The 19,684-nt window shown below is 42.0% G+C and overlaps 1 protein-coding gene across 2 annotated transcripts; it reads right to left on the bottom strand.

Moving 5' to 3' along the window:
* Positions 1 to 1,561: 1,561 nt before the first annotated feature.
* LOC139373902 (unconventional prefoldin RPB5 interactor 1-like) lies at positions 1,562 to 15,847 on the bottom strand. Of its 2 annotated transcripts, XM_071114997.1 has the most exons (10): positions 15,249 to 15,847; positions 14,104 to 14,138; positions 13,743 to 13,821; positions 5,565 to 5,700; positions 4,397 to 4,488; positions 3,980 to 4,248; positions 3,560 to 3,824; positions 3,311 to 3,462; positions 2,852 to 3,092; positions 1,562 to 2,490 (listed from the first exon to the last, which is right to left on the bottom strand). In XM_071114997.1, the coding sequence occupies exons 1-10, from the start codon at positions 15,318 to 15,320 to the stop codon at positions 2,308 to 2,310; spliced, it is 1,524 nt and encodes a 507-aa protein (XP_070971098.1). In that variant the 5' UTR covers positions 15,321 to 15,847; the 3' UTR covers positions 1,562 to 2,307. The 2 variants fall into 2 exon arrangements, with proteins under 2 accessions (XP_070971098.1, XP_070971105.1); XM_071115004.1 differs by lacking the exons at positions 13,743 to 13,821; positions 14,104 to 14,138; positions 15,249 to 15,847 and adding an exon at positions 5,808 to 6,342 and having other exon boundaries at positions 1,567 to 2,490.
* Between the last annotated feature and the right edge of the window lie 3,837 nt (positions 15,848 to 19,684).

Genomic DNA, 19,684 nt, shown 5'->3' on the forward strand with positions numbered 1-19,684 from the left:
TGTGCTTGCGTGCGTGCGTGCGTGGATCCTGCTCCTTAAACCCTTGTAATAAGTCAATATCCAAAATGTAGCCCTGTGACCTCAGATTGTTCCTTCTCCAAATATTTATAATGAGGATTTCAGCCACTCTGACCCTTTGTAAAACATAATGAATAATGCAGGATTGATGCTTTGCAATTGTTTCAGGCGATCGGGAAAGCTCTGACTTGTGATTCAGCTGTATAAGTGCTTAGAGTGCTCAGAGGCTTCTTTTCAGAAATCTTAATTGGATGCGTGTAACATCCATCACACTGCTGTCATCCCAATGACTTTCTCACTGGATTATTTTCAAATAGAGGGAGGGAGTTAATTTATACAATAACCACACTCACAATATATGCACAAATTGTGCATACATCCTCAGGCATTCTACTTATTTATTATAGAAAATGTATAGTCTCAATGTACTGACGTTAGTTTTTGTTAGCTGCTGGTGCACTCTGACACCATTTACAGAGGTCTTTATTTCAAATGAACTATTTGACCTAAGATTGTTTGAATGTTAAATAGATTCAAGAACAAGTGAGTGTGTGCATACGTATAGTATAGAAACATGTTGATTTAATACTTCAGGGGATATTTCATAGACCAAGATTATGCACAACTACATTTAAAAGCAGCAATTCTCTATAGAACATAGTTTTAAGAAGGAGGAGTAGGCTTTATTTCGGTCCATGAAACCGGCCCAGGTGTACAGCAAGGAACAGTTTAATGCCCCATGACATTTGTAGCAGGGAGCAAGAGCCTCTTCTCTGAGCATCTGTCTGATCAACAATACCTGCTCGTCTCTGCAAGGAGATCCTAAATGACCTAACTCTTAAATCCTCTTTAAACCCTGCAATGTAGATCTCTCTGTTGTTTTCAATTATTAACGTGTTCCTCTAGATCTCTTTGAAATGTTAAGTACATGTTCCAACATATACCTTCAAAGCTTTTTAAGTCCAATGATCTGTGTCTAGCCAGCGCCCAACCATGTTAAGCATTAGCTAATCTGTCTCATGCTACCTGGATAGATTTTTCCTATTGCAGCCCTAATCCTGACGAGGGGGAATCAACTAAGGACCAGTTTAAAAGCTGCTTATCGAACCCTGCACTCTCGCTACTTAGCGAGCAGCTAGTGATAGCTTTTCAAACTCACAAGGTGCAACTTTAATTACAGCGAATCTGGAAGGATGGAGCTCACAGATGCAGAATTCCCAGCCGACACAGCAGCCATATGAAAAGGTGGTACAAAAATAGAGTTGGCAAGTCATTTTACATAGGAGAGATGATCTATTGCTGGTCATTGTGGTTCAACATTGTCAATACATGTGTCATACCTGTGTCATGGACAGGACAGACCAACACGTACATCAGCAGTGGATGGCCATCCTATCACATCTGACCATAGAACATCAGCCGTCATCTTGGTTATTTCCCGACAATTGTGCATGTTGAATAGTTCACACTCAGCAGGTTTTCTACTGCGTACGTACAACTTTTCTGTTGTTCTGTCTTGTTCTTAGTGAGGATTGGAAATAAGAAAAATCTACCCAAAAATCTTTTATTTTAATTCCAGTTTACAACAATATTTATTTTTGACATAAAGCTGGTCACAGAGGTGGACATACATTCAATAGGCAGGTACAAAGGGATTTAAGGAAATAAAGGGAAGTTGACATCTGACCCTGTCGTAGAATAATTAAGAAAGGAAAAGGCAAGAGATGCAGAGTATGTCGTCTTAGCATAGCAGGCAAAATCATGGATCAAAAAATGAATAGAGTTGTAAACTACTGGCTTTGTCAGAGTATAGTCAAGACACTGACACAAGATCCACCACGATAAAATGTGCACCTAGGCAGTGTTGACTAATGTAGGGCCATAATGTTGGAGGATGAGGGCTCTAAATAAACGACCTCTTTACTTAAAAACATATTGCGGTGAAGTACTAATTCATAAATAATGGGGTTATTTGCTAAAAAGCTTGATGTTCTATTATACAAGGCAGGTAAATGGTTAAGCGTGAGTGTGTTGGGTTGCTTTCTCAACAAAGTTATGCTTTGTTGAGAAACAAAGTTAGGCAAATTGTTTATATTGCAATGTGTACTAACAGGAAAAGCATTATGAAAGAGAAGAAGAGAGGCTTGAAGAGTGATGCCAAAAAAAGAAGAGGGATGGCAGATCATAGGGTGGGTTCACGGTTTGTCCAACTCAAAAAAGTGTTGGCATAGAAAATCAATGTTAAAAAAGGAGCCCGTAGTGTGGATCCTGGAGACTGGCTCTTCTGGGTCACTTCTGCTTCAGCCGGGCAGTTTTGAACTTGGACACCCTCTTTGGGGCCTCTTGGGGGGCCTCGGGGGCCACCTCCTCCAGTTTCCTCTCTGGGATGGTGGGCAGCACTGGCAGAGCGATGGTGAATTGGGGTGTCGACAAGGGAATGGGCTCCTTCTCAACCACCGTGCCTGAAAAGGCCTGGATCAATGACAAAGAATAAGATGGCGGTTAATGTGATGCTGTAAACTTGGCAGGACATAGACCACTCCTGCTCTAAGCATTTATTTAAGTTCATAGAAATTGTGAACTAATCACCCCTGTCTCTTGCACGTTTTATACCGATGATTGTCTTTATTGCACTGTACATTCAAATCATTATCTCTCATGTTTCTTGTCTATTTATTGTATCTGTGCCGGTTTGTTGTATGTGTCTGAAGCACGGCTGTTGCTGTAATAAGAATTTCCCTAAAAGGACAAATAAAGTTGTTGGCACTGAATTGAAGATCTTTACAGTATTAGAATATTGATGGAGTATTGAATCAGGACCAGCTGAGTTTACCTGAAAGCTGCTGGTGGGATGTAGGAGGACCCCGGTGGGGCTGTCCTCCTCCGTGATGCCGTCACTGGTGTCGCTGTATGTGTTCTCGTCATGGCTCAGAGTGCGTCCAAACGTCCGCCGCTCCTCGAAGTCAGCAGCGCTGCTCTCGCTGGTGTCACTACAGACACTGCTCTCTCTGCTCCGGGACTTCAGGATTGACTTTCTGGGGATGGGCTCGCCGTTCTTCACATCCACAAACAACCTGACAAAAGGCCACAAACATACACCCAGTCAGCCATTATACCCAATCAGATCACAGAACTTGTTAATAGACAGACACCATACCAAATCATAATAAAGAAATCTGGAAACATTCAGAGTAAACACCATTCCATATGCCATTTTTACATTTGATCCAAAATGTTGCCAAAAGTTCATACCAACCAAACATTTAACGATTGATGTGTAGCCTGTGTGTACCTGTAGAGGTCTGTGGGCGTAGTGATGTTGTGGAGCCCGTGGTGAGAGTGACCATTGGTGGTGCCATTCTTCTTTTTCCTCTTGGCTTGCTGCTTCTGTTCTTTCAGCTCACTGAACTTCAACATGGTGTTCTTCCCTGTGTTTATCCTCACCTGGAGAGACAGAGGGAGGTGAAGTACATTGATTTACATAGCTCAAATAACATAATGGTTGACTGCGATGAGATTAATACGCTTCATACACACTGACCTTCTTAGGTTCCACCGTATGAGAGAAATAGATGGTAGGCAAACAGTCGCCTTCCTCCTCCTCTGCTTCATCTTCCTCCTCCTCCCCCTCCCTGGTTGACTGAGCTGTACTGTTGAGTTGGCTGCCGTTGTAAGGCACAAACGCCCTGCCTTTGCTCCTCTCATCATGTCCATTGACACGATGATGGCTGCCGCTATCTCCCTCCTTCTCTTCCTCAGAGGATGTTGTGTCATCGTTGCCATTGGTGTCTGCACTGTCAAACCGTCTGAAAACAATAGAAACAAAGTATCAAGCCGGGAGAAATCTAATCTTCACTATATTTTGTAATGAAACACAGGTGTGAAGGTGGATAGAGTGGCGCTGAATTACTCCTCAATTTGAACATCTATGCATTTCGTGTGTGTGTGTATTTAACTCTACCGGTGATGCTCCTCTTCCTGCTCCTCCTGCGCTTCCAGCTCATCCAGTCTGGCCCATAGCTCCTCCTCGGACAGCACTCTTCTCCTGCTCCCTCCATCTCCCTCTCCACTGCCCTCTTCGTCCTCCTCCTCCTCTTCCTCCTCTATCTTCACAACAGCCTCCATCTTGGGCTTAGAGTGGGGCTTAAGAGCCACACGCAGCTTTCCTTTGCTGACCATTTCTTCAATACTTCCAACCTCTTCTCTGATGTCCACATAGTCCCCTTTAGCCTGAGGAAACAGAGAAGGGTATAAGTGTGTGTGTGTGTTTAAAATATTTGATCATATAAATAGATTTTCTGCACAGGGAGTTGTCTATCAGATAAGCTGGCTGAAGAGGATCCTAAAAACTCTTTATTATCACTGTAATTACACTTACGCCTGAGAGTTTTTCTAGATCCTCTGTAAACCCAACTCTGGCTTCAAAGTCCTTCCTCGTCTTGTGCAAGTCATCCAGCGCACTATTTACATCTAAAAAACAAAGCACAAATATTGTGTGATGGAATAGAAAAATCCGCCAGCAAGGGGTTAAACTCTTAACACAGTAAAAAAAAAAAAAAAAAAGGGAAAATTATGACAAACAGTTCATAACATCGCATGCCCTCGGTGCTACTTCGGATCATTAAATCTTCACAACAATTAAACCCCCGTTTGCTAATGGCAGCAGGGGCACCGTTGCTATGGCAACAGCGAGCCTTCAGCCGTACGTCTCGAAACGTTGGGGAAAGGTCAAACGCGGACGGCCTGACAACTCAGCGGGGCTGTTTGACAGATCTCAGCGATCCATGTTTGCATTATGGCACTTAGTTATGTAAAAGCGGCTTGGGCAGGGTCAGGGTCAGGGAGGTTATGTCACATTCACGCTTCAGGTAAACACCAGTCTAATAATGGCCGCATCATCATCACACATTGTTATTTAGGCCCATCTGACGCTATATATTAAAGAGATTTTTCGGGTGCAGAGTGAATACCAAAGGGGAGTGAAGGGGAAAAAACTATATTTGGCAGGAGGGTTTAAGTCTGGACATATTGTGACAAAATAATTGCAGATGGCCAAAATCGATGAGTAACCAACAAATAGCAATCTGAACATAATTCCGCATTTTCAATAGAAATTTGCAGTATTGCAAATTATGACCAAGATGACTGTGTGTTATTACTTATTTGCTAATGCAATTGTAATTTGATACATAATGGTCCATCAGAAAAAATGTATCAAACATTCTAACAACCCAAGTATTCACAAAATAAGTAGCCATTCAACTTTTAGTTTGAACTGAGTGATCACCTCTTTTTCGGTTTGTCTGACAGCAAGTCCATGACAACAATGCTGGATGAACCGTGGTAGTGTTGAGAAGACATTCAAAACATGACCTCAATCTTTCTCAATAAGAATTATCACTAGCATACATTGCAAAACAATATATAGGCATACAATTGAGGAATTCTCTCGTTTTTTAAAATAATATTAGTTATGTGGGTGTCAGAGTTGGGCATGGTGCCATGGTATCTGAGAAAATTCAAAATGGCTTCCAAAACAAACGCACGTTTCTTCCTGTGCTCCACGAGCTTCTGGGCCTGCTTGGCAGAGCACTTTGCAAACCAGTTGTCCCCCAGCAGCACGGTGATCTCATTGGTATGGACCAGCTTCCCAGGCATGAAGGCCAGAGGGCCAAATGGCACCTGTTACAGCAGAGGAGAAGGAGATCAACTTGCATTATTCAAGTTGAGTTCAAGTTTCAACTTGACTTTCAATCGTTTTTATTGAATTTTTGTTATATATACAGTACCTTTATTTAACTAGGCAAGTCAGTTAAGAAGAAATTCTTATTTACAATGACGGCCTACCAAAAGGCAAAAGACCTCCTGCAGGGACGGGGGCTGGGATTTTAAAAAATATATAATAATATATAGGACAAAACAGACATCACGAGGAGACAACACTACATAAAGAGAGACCTAAGACAACAACATAGCATGGCAACAACACATGACAACACAGCATGGTAGCAACACAGCATGGTAGCAACACAACAACATGGTAGCAACACATCTTGGTAACATGACAAAACAGGGTACAAACATTATTGGGCACAGACAACAGCACAAAGGGAAAGAAGGTAGAGACAACAATACATCACGCAAAGCAGCCACAAGTGTCAGTAAGTGTCCATGATTGAGTCTTTGAATGAAGAGATTGAGATAAAAAAAACTGTCCGGTTTGAGTGTTTGTTGCAGGTCGTTCCAGTCGCTAGCTGCAGCGAACTGAAAAGACGAGCGGCCCAGGGATGTGTGTGCTCTGGGAACCTTTAACAGAATGTGACTGGCAGAACGGGTGTTGTATGTGGAGGATGAGGGCTGCAGTAAATATCTCAGATAGGGAGGAGTGAAACCTAAGAGGGTTTATAAATAAGCATCAACCACTGGGTCTTGCGACAGTACAAGTCAAAAGTTTGGATAAATCTACTAATTCAAGGGTTTTTCTTTATTTTTACATTGTAGAATAAAAGTGACGACATCAAAACTATTAAATAGTGGCGCAGCGGACTAAGGCACTGCATCTCGGTGCTAGAGGCGTCACTACAGACCCTGGTTTGATTCCAGGCTGTATCACAACCGGCCGTGATTGGGAGTCCCATAGGGCGGCGCACAATTGGCCCAGCAATCTCCTCCAAAATAGCCCTTACACAGCCTGGAACTGTGTTGGGTCATTGTCCTGTTGAAAAACAAATGATAGTCCCACTAAGCGCAAATCAGATGGGGTGGTGTATCCCTGCAGAATGCTGTGGTAGCCATGCTGGTTAAGTGTTCCTTGAATTATAAATAAATCACAGACAGTGTCACCAGCAAAGCACCCCCATACCTCCATGATTCACGGCGGGAACCACACATGCAGAGATCATCTGTTCTCCTTGACTGACCTTTATGTCTTAAAGTAATGATGGACTGTCTCTTTGCTTATTTCAGTTGTTCTTGCCATAATATGGACTTGGTCTTTTACCGAATATGCTATCTTCTGTATACCACCCCTACCTTGTCACAACTGATTGGCTAATACGCATTAAAGGAAAAAAAATCCACAAATATTACAGTTTTTAACAATCGCTAGAACCCATTTCTCAATACTTAGGTCACTAAATCTTTCAAATTTCATGAATTATTTTCTCACTCAGACACAAGCACCACCAAAACTCTATGTACCTACAGGCCAATTTGCAAATGTTTACGTACTCTTTTCAAAACTGTTAAACTTAAGTTCAAAACCTAACATAACACAAAATTGAATAAGACATCAATATGCTACATTTCTACAGTAATAGCGTATTGAAATATATTCCAAGTATAAAACAATTAAATACTATCAAAACAATTAGACCAACCACAGCTGATTCCCATTGTAGCTGAACACCTACTCAGGTGTTAGTCTTTCAATTTCATTACCATCTACACAAAGAGGGTCATCATATGAATAATGCTGGACTGTAATGTAAACATGGACCCAGCCAGAGATAGAGAAGTGGCTGGGAGAGGGAGGGAGAGGAGTACATGTGGAAGAAGACTGAGTGGAAAACCAAGAGCTGTAGTCTCAGATGAGATTAGGGATACTATAATTGATCATGTAATAAATCATGGTCTATCAATGAGAGAGGCTGGTCTGAGAGTGCAGCCAAATCTGCAACGCTCAACAGTGGAATCTATTGTGAGAAATTTCTGGCAAAACAACACGTAAGATGTCCATTCTGCAAGGGCACATTCTGCACATTTCAAAAGTAAATTGAGCAAAGCCTCCAAACCCACTTGTGTGTAATTGGTTTTGTATTTCTGCCTATGACACAACGGTTACATCCCACAGGCGGGAGAGGTAGGATTTTCACTGCTGTGCAGGAAACTGTAATCATTGATATGGTCATCAGAAACAATGGCATAAAACTCACAGAGATTCGGGACAGAGTGTTTGCAGAGAACATTACATTTGGAAATATTCACAATGTAAGCATAACATCTATTTCTAGAGTCCTGAAACAACATCAATTTGGGATGAAGCAGTAGTTGTTGTTGTTGTATACTGTCCCCTTTGAGAGGAACTCTGAAAGAGTCAAGCAACTCAGGAACCAATATGTCCAGGTAAGATGACTATAAAATACAGAACTGGTTTTGAAAAACCAAACAGGGCAGAGGCACACAATGGCATGTTTTTAGGTACAGTGCCTTGCGAAAGTATTCGGCCCCCTTGAACTTTGCGACCTTTTGCCACATTTCAGGCTTCAAACATAAAGATATAAAACTGTATTTTTTTGTGAAGAATCAACAACAAGTGGGACACAATCATGAAGTGGAACGACATTTATTGGATATTTCTAACTTTTTTAACAAATCAAAAACTGAAAAATTGGGCGTGCAAAATTATTCAGCCCCTTTACTTTCAGTGCAGCAAACTCTCTCCAGAAGTTCAGTGAGGATCTCTGAATGATCCAATGTTGACCTAAATGACTAATGATGATAAATACAATCCACCTGTGTGTAATCAAGTCTCCGTATAAATGCACCTGCACTGTGATAGTCTCAGAGGTCCGTTAAAAGCATCATGAAGAACAAGGAACACACCAGGCAGGTCTGAGATACTGTTGTGAAGAAGTTTAAAGCCGGATTTGGATACAAAAAGATTTCCAAAGCTTTAAACATCCCAAGGAGCACCGTGCAAGCGATAATATTGAAATGGAAGGAGTATCAGACCACTGCAAATCTACCAAGACCTGGTCGTCCCTCTAAACTTTCAGCTCATACAAGGAGAAGACTGATCAGAGATGCAGCCAAGAGGCCCATGATCACTCTGGATGAACTGCAGAGATCTACAGCTGAGGTGGGAGACTCTGTCCATAGGACAACAATCAGTCGTATATTGCACAAATCTGGCCTTTATGGAAGAGTGGCAAGAAGAAAGCCATTTCTTAAAGATATCCATAAAAAGTGTCGTTTAAAGTTTGCCACAAGCCACCTGGGAGACACACCAAACATGTGGAAGAAGGTGCTCTGGTCAGATGAAACCAAAATTGAACTTTTTGGCAACAATGCAAAACGTTATGTTTGGCGTAAAAGCAACACAGCTGAACACACCATCCCCACTGTCAAACATGGTGGTGGCAGCATCATGGTTTGGGCCTGCTTTTCTTCAGCAGGGACAGGGAAGATGGTTAAAATTGATGGGAAGATGGATGGAGCCAAATACAGGACCATTCTGGAAGAAAACCTGATGGAGTCTGCAAAAGACCTGAGACTGGGACGGAGATTTGTCTTCCAACAAGACAATGATCCAAAACATAAAGCAAAATCTACAATGGAATGGTTCAAAAATAAACATATCCAGGTGTTAGAATGGCCAAGTCAAAGTCCAGACCTGAATCCAATCGAGAATCTGTGGAAAGAACTGAAAACTGCTGTTCACAAATGCTCTCCATCCAACCTCACTGAGCTCGAGCTGTTTTGCAAGGAGGAATGGGAAAAAATTTCAGTCTCTCGATGTGCAAAACTGATAGAGACATACCCCAAGCGACTTACAGCTGTAATCGCAGCAAAAGGTGGCGCTACAAAGTATTTACTTAAGGGGGCTGAATAATTTTGCACGCCAAATTTTTCAGTTTTTGATTTGTTAAAAAAGTTTGAAATATCCAATAAATGTCGTTCCACTTCATGATTGTGTCCCACTTGTTGTTGATTCTTCACAAAAAAATACAGTTTTATATCTTTATGTTTGAAGCCTGAAATGTGGCAAACGGTCGCAAAGTTCAAGGGGGCCGAATACTTTCGCAAGGCACTGTATAATGTAAACTACCGTATTAGCTTAACTCTTATGTTACCTTGTGGATTTATTTGAGAGAGTCATGGAGATTGAAGCCAGGCAAACACCCCACATATTCATCTTTGTGGATGAGGCTGGTTTCAACTTGGCTAAAACACGGAAGCGAGGAAGGAATGTGATTGGGAAAAGAGCCACAGTGGATGTCCCGGGCCAGAGGGGTGCCAATATCACAATGTGTGCAGCAATATCCTCTGATGGATTGTTGTTACACAAACCGTAATTGGGCCATACAACACAGAGCATTTCAATCCTGGATGACATCTATGGAAGGGTTGTGCCAGGTGAGAAAAGTGTTGCAGTGAGGCGAAATCGGCCAACGTTTGTAATTGTATGGGACTATGTGGCATCTCACCACTCACGTGCAGTCACAAAGTGGTTTGCAGTTCATCCCAGGATGGTGTCCCTTTTCCTCTCACCTTACTCTCCATTCCTCAACCCCATAGAGGAATTATTTTCCTCATGGAGGTGGAAGGTTTATGACCACCATCCACATGATCAAATGTCCCTCCTGGACGCAATGAATGCTGGATGCCTGGACATATCTGCAGAAGATTGCCAGGGATGGAACAGGAATGCCAAAATATTATTTCCTAGGTGTATTGCCCAAGATGACATAAGATGTGATGTGGAGGAGAACCTGTGGACTAGCATTTCTACTGTATCTGTAGATGGTGTATATACAAGTTCTTGTATTTTGGAATCACTCAATGCCAAAAAATTACATAAAACATATTGAAGCATATTGCATCATATCTGATTCATTCCTGTAACATATACTGCAGTGAATTCTAAACAGTAGAGAGGTGTCATTCTTTTTTGGTAATGCTACCTGTTGTTAGTGTTTTTAGGTCATTGTTTTTCGTGTGACAAAGTATTATTGTTGGGTGACAAACTTTGTGAGTGTTATGGAATAATGAGTTAATCTGAGACATGTATGGAGTGTTTTGGTAGTTTTAGTGAATTTTGGATGTGAAATTAACTGCTGTGCCAAGCTGAAAGTTGGTTAGGAGAACTGTGTGAAGAGTTTTGAAAAAGTGACCAAAGTATTGAGAAAGGGGTCATAAAGATTTTTTTTTACAATGTAATTGAAATGCATTCCAGGTGACTACCTCATGAAGCTGGTTGAGAGAATGGCAAGAATGTGAAAAGCTGTCATCAAGGAAAAGGGTGGCTACTTTGAAGAATCTAAAATCTATTTTGATTTAACACTTTTTTGGTTACTACATGATTCCATATGCGTTTTATTTATTAAATGTTTAACTAGGCACATCAGTTAAGAACAAATATTATTCATAATGACAGCCTACTCTGGCCAAATCCTATCCCGGACGATGCTGGGCCAATTGCGCGCCGCTCTATGGGACTCCCAATCACAGCCTGGAATCGAACCAGGTTCTGTAGTGATGCCTCTAGCACCGAGAATGAGTAATGAGTAGGTGTGTCCAAACTTTTGACTGGCACTGTATATTAGGGCAATTTAAACATGGTTCTGGATACTTTTTTTACAAACTAAAAGTGAACCTGAATAGCTGAAAGAAAAGGAGAATAGAAACTGATAGGGAAAGATAAGGCCTTCCCTACAACACACCATGTGTAAACATCTCAAAAGCACCCATCTCGCTGTATTAACTGCTGTGTTTTTGCTCCAGATCAAGCGGGGACAATGGTTTGGGAATTCACTCGACACACCTCATAATAAACTGTAAATAATACCCTGCTATGGAAACTCACTCCCCAGTGCATTTACTGCATTTGACTGGACAAGATGGCGCCGACAGACACAGTCACCCTGTTTTCTAGCCAAATTTGCATTTCACATTTTTGTATTATTTCTTACATTTGTTCAGAAAGTTTCCAGTATAATTTCATACTGCTGAAAAAAATGTTTGTTTTATCCACTTTGTATATGGGTGCTTACATTTATCCTATTTCACACATGTACAAGTTTGAATTGTTAATGTATTTGTCGCTGTTGATAATAGCTAAGAAACCCTCAGCTATTATCAATGGCAACCCTGAAGCAATTAGGGTTAAGCGCCTTGCTCAAGGGAACAGACAGATGTTTCACCTAGTTAGCTAGGCTACCTGCTACGGTTAGGATATATATAGTACTCTAGTCATGGCTCATCCTGTACAACTAATGCCATACACACCTTTTTCTAATCATATGCTGTCCATACATTATATATACACACAGTGCCTTCAGAAAGTATTCAGACCCCTTGACTTTAAAAAAAAGTTAGCCTTAACACAAAATTGTTTTTTATTTTTATTTTTTACATTTCCCCCCTCAATCTACACACAATACACCATAATGACAAAGCAAAAACAGGTTAATCATTTTAGCAAATTTATTAAAAACAGAAATATTACATTTACAAAAGTATTCAGACCCTTTACTCAGTACTCCGTTGAAGCACCTTTGGCAGCAATTACAGCAATTGAGTCTTCTTGGGTATGACGCTACAAGCTGCGCACACCTGTATTTGGGAATTTCATCCCATTCTTCTCTGCTGATCCTCTCAAGCTCTGTCAGGTTGGATGGGGAGCATGGCTGCACAGCTATTTTCAGGTCTCTCCAGAGATGTTTGATCGTCCGGGCTCTGGCTAGATCACTCAAGGACATTGAGACTTGTCCCGAAGCCACTCCTGCATTGTCATGGCTGTGTGCTTAGGGTCATTGTCATGTTGGAAGGTGAAGTGTCGTCCCAGTCTGAGGTCCTGAGTGCTATGGAGCTTGTTTTCATCAAGGATCTCTCTGTAATTTGCTCTGCTCATCTTTCCCTTTATCCTGACTAGTCTCCCAGTTCCTGCCGCTGAAAAACACCTCCCACAGCATGACGCTGCCACCACCATGCTTCACCGTAGAGATGGTGCCAAGTTTCCTTCAGACATGACTCAAAGAGTTCAAACTTGGTTTCATCAGGACCAGAGAATCTTGTTTCTCATGGTCTGAGAGTCATTAGATGCCTTTTGGCAAACTCTAAGCGGGCTGTCATGTGCCTTTTACTGAGGAGTGGCGTCGTCTGGCCACTCTACCATAAAGGCCTGATTGGTGGAGTGCTGCAGAGATAGGAGAACCTACCAGAAGGGCAACTATCTCCACAGAGGAACTCCAGAGCTGTCAGTGACCATCAGGTTCTTGGTCACCTCCCTGATCAAGGCCCTTCTCCCCTGCTTGATCAGTTTGGCTGGGCGGACAGCTCTAGGAAGAGTCTTGGTGGTTCCAGACTTCTTCCATTGAAGAATGATGGAGGCCACTGTATTCTTGGAGACCTTCAATGTTGCAGAGATTTTTTGGTACCCTTCCCCAGATCTGTGCCTAGACACAATCCTGTCTCTGCACTCTATGGACAATTGCTTTGACCTCATGGCTTGGTTTTTGCTCTGACATGCACTGTCAACTGTGGAACCTTATATAGAAAGGTGTGTGCCTTTCCAAATCATGTCCAATTAATTTACCTCAGGTGGACTCCAATCAAGTTGGAGAAACATCTCAAGGATGATCAATGGAAACCAGATGCACTTGAGCTCAATTTCAAATCTCATCACAAAGGTTGCTTTGTCATGATGTAATATTGTATGTAGACTGATGGAAAAAATGTATTTAATACATTTTGGAATAAGGCTGTAACGTAAGAAAATGAGGTAAAAGTGAAGGGGTCTGAATACTGTATATATATTATATATATGCTCTGGACTCTGGACTCTTTTATTGATATTGCTCGTTCTGACATTTCTTAATAATTGATTTTATTGTGTGGGGGGGTTTGTCTATTGTTATTGCATTTTGTTGCACCTGCGATAACATCTGCAAATCTGTGTGAGCAACCAATAAACTTTGATTTGATAAGAGAATGGAACGTACCATGATGTCATAGGACACCTGATCTGGAAGAGTTTTGAGTCGATCCTCGAGGGTTTCATAGTCACCCTTTACCTTCGCCCTGAAAGTCCAAAGTTTTTTTAATTTCAGTTAAAAAATGGCACACAAACAAAACATTACACATGCCCTTCCTGATCTACAGGTTATGCCTGAAAGGACACATAGATATTGTGTTTAGCCTATCTATCTATGTACTATCAAGGATGTAGTGAGTGACTCGTGGTGGAACTAGTAATGTTATCTAGAAGCACAGTAGCACCATAACTCACAAGATGCTGTGTGTATGAGTGGTAGTGGCTGACTCCAATGCCAGTCACTACATGGAATCGCTACACAAACTCACCAGTGCTGGATCTGACCTTCACAGCCTTGCACCACCTGTTGTTAACAGAGTGACAATTATTTAGGTCAAACTTTGCATTTCTATTCTCCCTAAAAAAAAACTGTCAGAAGAACCCCCTCCATTTTAGTTGTTTACACTTACTCATTGGGGGAAAACAACACAGAAGCAAATTATCGGGAAGTTTAGAGTATTTTGGTTAAACAGCTGTCAAAGATGAATTGTATCGAAATGTAAAAGGATCAAAAGCTTTTCTGAACCCCAGAGTATATACTTACATACACAGGAGCACCAACCTGGGGGCAGGAAGGGGCATGTGCATACTTTGCAATGAATGTCATACCAGGAAGTAGTCTACTACAGTACTACACTTTGGGTAGAAGCATGTCCCAACACATTAGGCCTATGTTTCTATTTGAAAGGCATAACGTTGCACCCTCCATTGCATACTGCATGACTCCAATTCTAATGTAACACAACAAGAACATGACTTTGCCAACTGACTAACAGTAGCTCGCTAGCTGGCTCTTTCTTCACTGTTATCCTGTACTGCATTTGCATTGCCAGTAAATGCCTTTTATTAAACATCATCAGTCATCAATGCCCTACACTTTGGATTGATATTCGCTTTACATTTAGATAAGATTAAAGTAGTTAGTTATGGATGTTGAATCTAGGTTAATTTTTAATGGGCAGTAGGCCGGCCGCACAAGGAAATTCTTGTGTATTGTTACGTGCATGGTTAATTTGTTTACTTTCCATGCTTTGTACTTGCTGAAATAGATAAACACGGGTCAATATCAGAGAAATTGACAAACTTGATTATGCATACTCGATGATTGTACACAACATGTCTTGTCCAGGATCCACGCTGAAATAAACAACAAGCAACACGTGACCGCTACCTCAAGGAAGCTTCTAGAAAAAAAAGGTTTAGAAAATGTCCACGATAAATGATCTGTCGAAGAGGCCACGCGCGCATAAATGAATATGCAACCTGCTGAAAGAGAATGCATGTTAGGTCTCATCTCACGAAAATGCAAAACGATTTGCAAAATTCTGTTGTCGACCGCGTGAATGATCAACACGCACAGCTCACGCTAGCCAGGTAACGTTAGCTACAGTAGCAAGCTAATTCATTGTTTTACCTTTTTATGCTCCACTCGAAGTCTATCAACTCCTTGCGGGACCTCTATAATCATTTTATTTCTCTCAGCCATTTTCCCATGTAATATTTAGATGAAAATGTGACGTTTGTAAATAAAAAACAATGCTCAGGGGTTGTAAGTCCTAAAAAAATGTTTATGAATGCAATTGCAGGTATTCCTGAGAGGCGTTTTCCTATTATTCATCAAAGGGGCAGTGGTAGATATCCAAGATTTCGGAAGTGAAACCATTTCACATTCTCATTTTAGGATTTCAGCATGATCTCCGAAATATCCACGGAATATAATCCTCAATTGTTCAGCGTCCTCCTCATCGACCCTGCGCCATGTTCCTCTGCCCGTTTCCCGGTGTACTCTGGGTAAACTGCTCTCAAGCACAACAATGTTGCAAATGCATGAAAAATGATTACATATTGTAAACAATAGGCTACAGACACTTTTCCCTTTCTCGCAAAATTGTTAGATTAAACATATTACAAACGGTCTCTTTCCACATTCCGTGAGGTAAATTGACTGTATATATTGTGTGATTAGTTCCAACCCCCCCTCCATTAAATGCCATAATATTTTAAACCCAGAGCGTTAGTTTATATTTGCACTTTCATTTTAGTCATTTAGCAAACGCTCTTATACAAAGCGATTTACAGTAGCGAGTGCATACATTTACATACTTTGCAAATTATATAAAATTGTTGTAAATTCACTGTAGTTACAGAGCATTGGTTAAAACTTTATTCCATAAAGTATGATAGATTGAGGTTGTAAAATTACTGTAATTATGTTTGTTTTTAAAACATTGTGCAAGATCGAATCTTCTACTTATGTTGCACCAAGATGCACATATCATTAATTTGCCAGATAGAGGACAGCATTATAGTTGGGAAGATCAGTTATCTGTCTCTTTTGCTAAATATACTGTAAGTTCAAATGGCAACATCTCAGGAAAAGGTCACACAAGCTCAGGGCTGCGTACGAAAACAAGCAATAAGCATTCAATTAAACGGAAATGGTGCTGTTCTAAACGACCTGTTTAAAAAAGGTTGTGGGATCAGGTTCCAAATGTACCGCTGTCCTTTAAACAGTAATGTCCGCATCAAGCCACACCCCATCAGGGTGGCATGTAACCTGGCGGGTAGGAGCATTGCGCAAGTAACCAAAATATTGCTGGATCAAATCCCCAAGCTGACAAAGTCGTTCTGCCCTTGAGCAAGGCAGTTAACCGCCGGGTGCCAATGACGTGGATGTCGATTAATGCAGCCCCCTGCACCTCTCTGATTCAGAGGGGTTGGGTTAAATCCGGAAGACACATTTCAGTTGAATGCATTCAGTTGTTCAAATATAATTTCAATTTAAGGGTCTTTGTTGGCATGGGAAACATGTTTACATTGCCAAAGCAAGTGAAATAGATAAACAAAAGTGAAATAAACAAAACATTTAAAACAGTAAACATTACACTCAAAACAAATTTTATTGGTCACATACATGGTTAGCAGATGTTAATGTGAGTGTAGTGAAATGCTTGTGCTTCTAGTTCCGACAGTTCAGAAATATCTAACCAGTAGTCTACCTAATACACACAAATCTAAAAGGGATGGAGTAAGAATATGTACATATAAATATATGGATGAGCGATGGCCGTGCGGCATAGGCTAGATGCAATAGATAGTATAAAATACATGTATATACTGTAAGATATGTAAACATTGTTAAAGTGGAATTATTTAAAGTGACTAGTGATCCATTTATTACAGTGGCCAATGTTTTGAGTCTGTATGTAGGCAGCAGCCTCTCTGTGTTAGTGATGGCTGTTTAACAGTCTGATGGCCTTGAGATGAGACTGTAAAACAGCTTCTTTGGTCCCAGCTTTGACATCGGTGCTGTATGTGTCCTGGAGGGCAGGTAGTTTGCCCCCGGTGATGCGTTGTGCAGATCGCACCACCCCTCTGGAGAGCCTTTCGGTTGAGGAGGGTGCAGTTTCTGTACCAGGCTGACAGGATGCTCTCAACTGTGCATATGTAAAAGTTTGTGAGGGTTTTAGGTGACAAGCCACATTTATTCAGCCTCCTGAGGTTGAAGAGGCGCTGCTGCGCTTTCTTCACCACACTGTCTGTGTGGGCGGAACATTTCAGTTTGTCGGTGATGTGTACACAGAGGAACTTTAAACTTTCCACCTTCCTCTGCTGTTTCCTGAAGTCTACGATCATCTCCTTTGTTTTGTTGATGTTGAGTGTGAAGTTATTTTCCTGACACCACACTCCGAGGGCCCTCACCTCATCCCTGTAGGCCGTCTCGTCGTTGTTGGTAATCAAGCCTACAACTGTAGTGTCGTCTGCAAACGTGATGATTGAGTTGGAGGCGTGCATGGCCACGCAGTCATGGGTGAACAGGGAGAACAGGAGAGGGCTCAGAATGCACCCTTGTGGGGCCCCAGTGTTGAGGATCAGCGGGGTGGAGATGTTGTTACCTACCCTCACCACCTGGGGGCGGCCCGTCAGGAAGTCCAGTACCCAGTTGCACAGGGCGGGGTCGAGACCCAGGGTCTCGAGCTTGATGATGAGTTTGGAGGATACTATGGTGTTAAATGCTGAGCTGTAGTCGATGAACAGCATTCTCACATAGGTATTCCTCTTGTCCAGATGGGTTAGGGCAGTGTGCAGTGTGGTTGAGATTGCGTCGTCTGTGGACCAATTTGGGCGGTAAGCAAATTGGAGTGGGTCTAGGGTGTCAGGTAGCGTGGAGGTGATATGGTTCTTCACTAGCCTCTCAAAGCACTTCATGATGATGGAAGTGAGTGCTACGTGGCAGTAGTTGTTTAGCTCAATTACCTTAGCTTTCTTGGGAACAGGGACAATGGTGGCCCTCTTGAAGCATGTGGGAACAGCAGACTGGGATAAGGATTGATTGAATATGTCCGTAAACACACCAGCCAGCTGGTCTGCGCATATGCTCTGAGGACGCGGCTGGGGATGCCGTCTGGGCCTGCAGCTTTGCGAGGGTTTACACGTTTAAATGTTTTACTAAAGTCACGTTTAAATGTTTTACCCAAGTTGGCTGCAGTGAAGGAGAGTCCGCATGTTTTGGTTGCGGGCGTGTCAGTGGCACTGTATTGTCCTCAAAGCGGGCAAAAAAGTTATTTAGTCTGCCTGGGAGCAAGACATCCTGGTCCGTGACGGGGCTGGTTTTCTTTTTGTAATCCTTGATTGACTGTAGGCCCAGCCACATACCTCTTGTGTCTGAACCGTTGAATTGTGACTCTACTTTGTCTCTATATTGACGCTTAGCTTGTTTGATTGCCTTGCAGAGGGAATAGCTACACTGTTTGTGTTCGGTCATATTTCTGGTCACCTTGCCCTGGTTAAAAGCAGTGGTTTGTGCTTTCAGATTCACATGAATGCTGCCATCAATCCACGGTTTTTGGTTTGGGAATGTTTTAATCGTTGCTATGGGAACGACATCGTCAATGCACTTTCTAATTGAGTTCCTGTATGTTGTTGTGATCACACCATGTCTCGTTAATCATAAGGCATACGCCCCACCCCTCTCCTTACCAGAAAGATGTTTGTTTCTGTCTGCGCGATGCGTGAAGAAACCAGCTGGCTGCACCGATTCCGTTAGCGTCTCTCGATTGAGCTTGAGGTAGTCACCTCATGCAAATACTTGGGAGTATGGCTAGACGGTACACAGTCCTTCTCTCAGCACATATCAAAGCTGCAGGCTATAAAGTTAAATCTAGATTTGATTTCCTCTATCGTAGATGCTCCTCTTTCACCCCAGCTGCCAAACTAACCCTGATTTAGATGACCATCCTACCCAGGCTAGATTACGGAGACGTAATTTATAGATCGGCAGGTAAGGGTGCTCTAAAGCAGCTAGATGTTCTTTACCATTCAGCCATCAGATTTGGCACCAATGCTCCTTATAGGACACATCACTGCACTCTATAGTCTTCTGTAAACTGGTCATCTCTGTATACCCATTGCAAGACCCACTGGTTGATTTTTTTATAAAACCTTCTTATGCCTCACTTCCCCCTATCTGAGATATCTACTGCAGCCCTCATCCTCCACATACAACACCCGTTCTGCCAGTCACATTCTGTTAAAGGTCCCCAAAGCTTTTCTTTTCCATTCGAGGCAGCTAAACGACTGGAACGAGCTGCAACAAACACACACACTGGACAGTTCTCAATCTCTTCATTCAAAGACTCAATCATGGACACTTACTGACACTTGTGGCTGCTTTGCGTGATGTATTGTTCTCTACCTTGTTGTCCTGTGTGCTGTTGTCTGTGTCCAATAATGTTTGTGCCCTGTTTTGTGCTGTGGCCATGCTGTGTTACCATGTGTTGCTGCCATGCTGTTGTCTTAGGTCTCTCTTTATGTAGTGTTGTCTCACTTGTCGTGATGTGTGTTTTGTCC

Source organism: Oncorhynchus clarkii, chromosome 2 (assembly GCF_045791955.1).
Source record: "Oncorhynchus clarkii lewisi isolate Uvic-CL-2024 chromosome 2, UVic_Ocla_1.0, whole genome shotgun sequence".
Lineage (NCBI taxonomy): Eukaryota > Metazoa > Chordata > Actinopteri > Salmoniformes > Salmonidae > Oncorhynchus > Oncorhynchus clarkii.

What these genes read in the sequence shown, in the direction of transcription:
- LOC139373902 (XM_071114997.1), bottom strand. Translation starts at nt 15,320, where the DNA reads ATGGCTGAGAGAAATAAAATGATTATAGAGGTCCCGCAAGGAGTTGAT. An exon ending in AGGTGTCCTATGACATCATG is followed by an intron (nt 5,701 to 13,742) that starts GTACGTTCCATT and finishes CTGCTGTAACAG; the next exon opens with GTGCCATTTGGCCCTCTGGC. An exon ending in CAGGAAGAGGAGCATCACCG is followed by an intron (nt 3,825 to 3,979) that starts GTAGAGTTAAAT and finishes TATTGTTTTCAG; the next exon opens with ACGGTTTGACAGTGCAGACA.